The following is a 3,167-nucleotide window of genomic DNA, read 5'->3' on the forward strand; positions in this document are numbered from 1 at the left end:
TTTACAACATAGAGTATTTATAACTACTCTATTCTAACCCTAATCGGATTCCGCTCCACTCCACTCATTGCGCTTCGCTCCACTCGTTTCGGTCCGCTACGCTCCAGCATCTGACCTTCTTTCTAGAACTCCTTAGTATCTTTTCATACTTAACATATGAGCCACAGTTCTAACAGTTTTCTGGTTCAGGGAGTATCAGAGAGAGATGTGTTTCAAAATAGAGAGAGAGAGAGAGAGAGAGAGAGAGAGAGAGAGAGAGAGAGAGAGGAGTTTTGAGAGAGGATTCAAAAGTTTTGAAAATTTTAGGAGGATTTTGTGCGCCAACTTTTAAGAAGAAAGAGAGGGGTTAGAGAGAGTAGAGCAATGGGACCAGTTGTCTCAGGAATACGCCACGTAGGTTGTGTACACAATCAGTGTACCCATAGCATTATTGGATTTAGAATTGCAAAAATGCTACTTGCACAACCGTTGTGTTGGTTGTGTATGTAATTCTGACCGTCCAGATGTATTTGGACGGTCTAGATTTTATAAAAACTCTTCAAAGAAAAAGATTAATTTTTATGGGGAAGAGTTTGAGCAAATCCTGACCATTTATTACAACAATGGACGGCTAGAGATTGGTTGTGTGTTGTGTAAAACACAACCGTTGTGTGTGTAGCACTTTTGTTAAAATTTAAATGCATCCTCTCTCGATTCCCTCTTCCCATATTGAGAATTTGAGATTTGAGATTTTAAACAAAATTCTTGGAAACAAGAATTTCATTTTTAGCACCACTTTGGTTATTCATCTTATTTTATCTTTAAAGAATAATGAAACAATGTGGTGTACAAAAAAAAGTAAATACAATAAGTTACCATCACTTTAAATGAATAAATAAGTTAGCAGTAACCAAACAATCCTGTCTTATTTTTGTATTTTACTTTAAATAAGTGAATAAGTAAGCTATCAAAAAATTCAAAATAAGAAATGCTGATAGTATCCGTTTAGTATTGTGGACCATACTAGGCTTTTTTTCTGGATTTCTTCATCTAATAAATCGCACTATAATATTGACTTCCAAAACCTGTCTTGATTACTTGGCTAAATAACTTCTAATTTAAAGAGCAAATCAGTTAGGTCACCTTTGGCCTACATTTTGTGTCTTTTGACTGCGTCTTTTTCTTTACGTTTTTCCTTAATTTTTACTAGATTTAGTTTAAATTTTTTGAATTAATAGTTCGTCTGAACGAGCTAAATCATTAAATTAAGTTTAACAATATAGACGAAAATTGAAAAAAGCTCACTAAGAACGATCTATGTTCGAAAGACATATATAGTTTTTCTAGTGTCTTTAATTTGTGTCGTTTAATGTGAACTTGCTTCAACTTTGATCTACATTTTTACGATTTCCTTCATCGAGATAGAGGATGTGACGTAAAAGGTATGACAAAAAATTTAAAAAATTACTGTAAGTTAGATTTATAAACAAAAATTCAATTTTTAATATAGCTATTGATGTTGGTTCAAACTAATTTTTTGCATAAATACACTACTCTGCAGAGTCCTACATGATGAACGATTTAAATTATTGTGATAAACTGACGATGAGACCCGCACATTGCGGCAGTGTAAAACTCCAGTTTACACCTCAACTGTAGAGAAGTTAAAAAGCGCGTGATGTGACATTCTGCCTACTAGTATTTTGAAAGTTGGCCGTGGGCCTTCTATGCCTCTATCACTCCATGGCTTCGCTCTGGACAAGCTGGCCGGTTGTCCCATCTACTACTACTCCTACTAACAAATTCTGCTCATTATGCTTCGCAGAATCTCAGCCTTCATTTTCTCATTGTTCTATTTCTCCACACATGGAGGAGGACCACCACCACCTCACCCGCCCCCTCCTACTCCCCACCACCGCGGCCGTTACATCTGCCACCGCAGCAACCGACATCACAAACACCTCCAACACCTTTGTAGGTGTTCGTAATTATTCCAACGAGAATGGTCACGATAACAGTACCAAACTCGTCTCATCCAATTCCACAATCCTCCTCCGCCTATTTTCCGTCGCCGTGGTCGGGATCCTCTCCGTGTGGGCAAACCAAGAAGCCTCCAGAGGCTTCGAGATCCACATTGAAAACCGCGCCCCAACTGACTCCGTCGCCAGCCGCCGGTTTCAACTCATGTACGTCTCAAACGACAGAGCCACCCGGTTAGTCCTTGGCACTAGCAAATTTGTTGAAACAATTCTTTACCCCATTAGCCTGCCCAATAAGAAGGAAGTCAGCCAAGTCACCCTCCGGCTCGCCAACCGGAATCTGACCCACACGGTCACGGTTGATTCCTTCAAAGAACATGAGTTTGTGATTAACCTAAGCCCCTCACTTTTGGAGTTAGAGACCGATTTTGACCATGCCATGTTAAGGGCAGTCCAACAGGGCATGGCGCGGGTGTGGCTTCATGACAATAATGCCCCTAAATCTCTGCTAAATGGCATGGTTGAGTATATAAGTAGACTAGCTGGGCTGGGTGCGGTGGTGGGGGTGTTTTCCGGCGACGGCGATTTGGCGGAATCTGGCGACTGTTGCTGGATGGATGAGGACCCTGTGGCCGTGGCACATTTCTTGAGTTATTGTGAGGATAAGAGAAGAGGGTTCATCCAACGGCTGAATCTAGCTATGAAAGGTCGTTGGAATGATCGGACGGTGGATGATGCGCTAGGAATGCCAGTTCAGCATCTATGTGGGTCGTACGTGTCTCAAAAGCATCTCCCCGTAGATTAATTGGAATCTAATGTATTCTCAGGTTTATTATTTTTTACCTCATCCTTGTAAACTTAATTATTTTCTTAATTTTGTTCATTTTCTTTGAACTTTTGTTAGATTTGAGTGATTTTTATTTTATTAATCATCCGCTTTGATAAGAGGAGTCTAAAAAATACAAAGTCATGATCGAAAGCAAAAAAAATTCATTAAAGACGAAAAATGTATTAAACAGCTATCTTATTTATCTAAAGTACTGTTTTATTTAAATTTTTTCAATGTCGATCCATATTTTTATACATTTTCGATTCATCTCATTGAGAAGAACGACTAATCCCAAAAATTACAACGAAAAGCTAAACAAAAAGTTATAAAAAATAAAAAATACCGAAATAAGTTTCAAACTTATAAATTTACATTAATCA

The 3,167-nt window shown here is 38.4% G+C and overlaps 1 protein-coding gene across 1 annotated transcript; it reads left to right on the forward strand.

The window, feature by feature from the left end:
- The first annotated feature begins 1,740 nt into the window (after positions 1 to 1,740).
- LOC131329892 (uncharacterized) lies at positions 1,741 to 2,901 on the forward strand. The gene has a single exon (XM_058363311.1). The coding sequence runs from the start codon at positions 1,846 to 1,848 to the stop codon at positions 2,761 to 2,763; it is 918 nt and encodes a 305-aa protein (XP_058219294.1). The 5' UTR covers positions 1,741 to 1,845; the 3' UTR covers positions 2,764 to 2,901.
- Positions 2,902 to 3,167: the final 266 nt, after the last annotated feature.

Source organism: Rhododendron vialii, chromosome 6a (assembly GCF_030253575.1).
Source record: "Rhododendron vialii isolate Sample 1 chromosome 6a, ASM3025357v1".
NCBI lineage: Eukaryota > Viridiplantae > Streptophyta > Magnoliopsida > Ericales > Ericaceae > Rhododendron > Rhododendron vialii.

Bases quoted from the DNA above. Each gene is read 5' to 3' on its own strand.
- LOC131329892 (XM_058363311.1), top strand. From the start codon at position 1,846: ATGGAGGAGGACCACCACCACCTCACCCGCCCCCTCCTACTCCCCACC.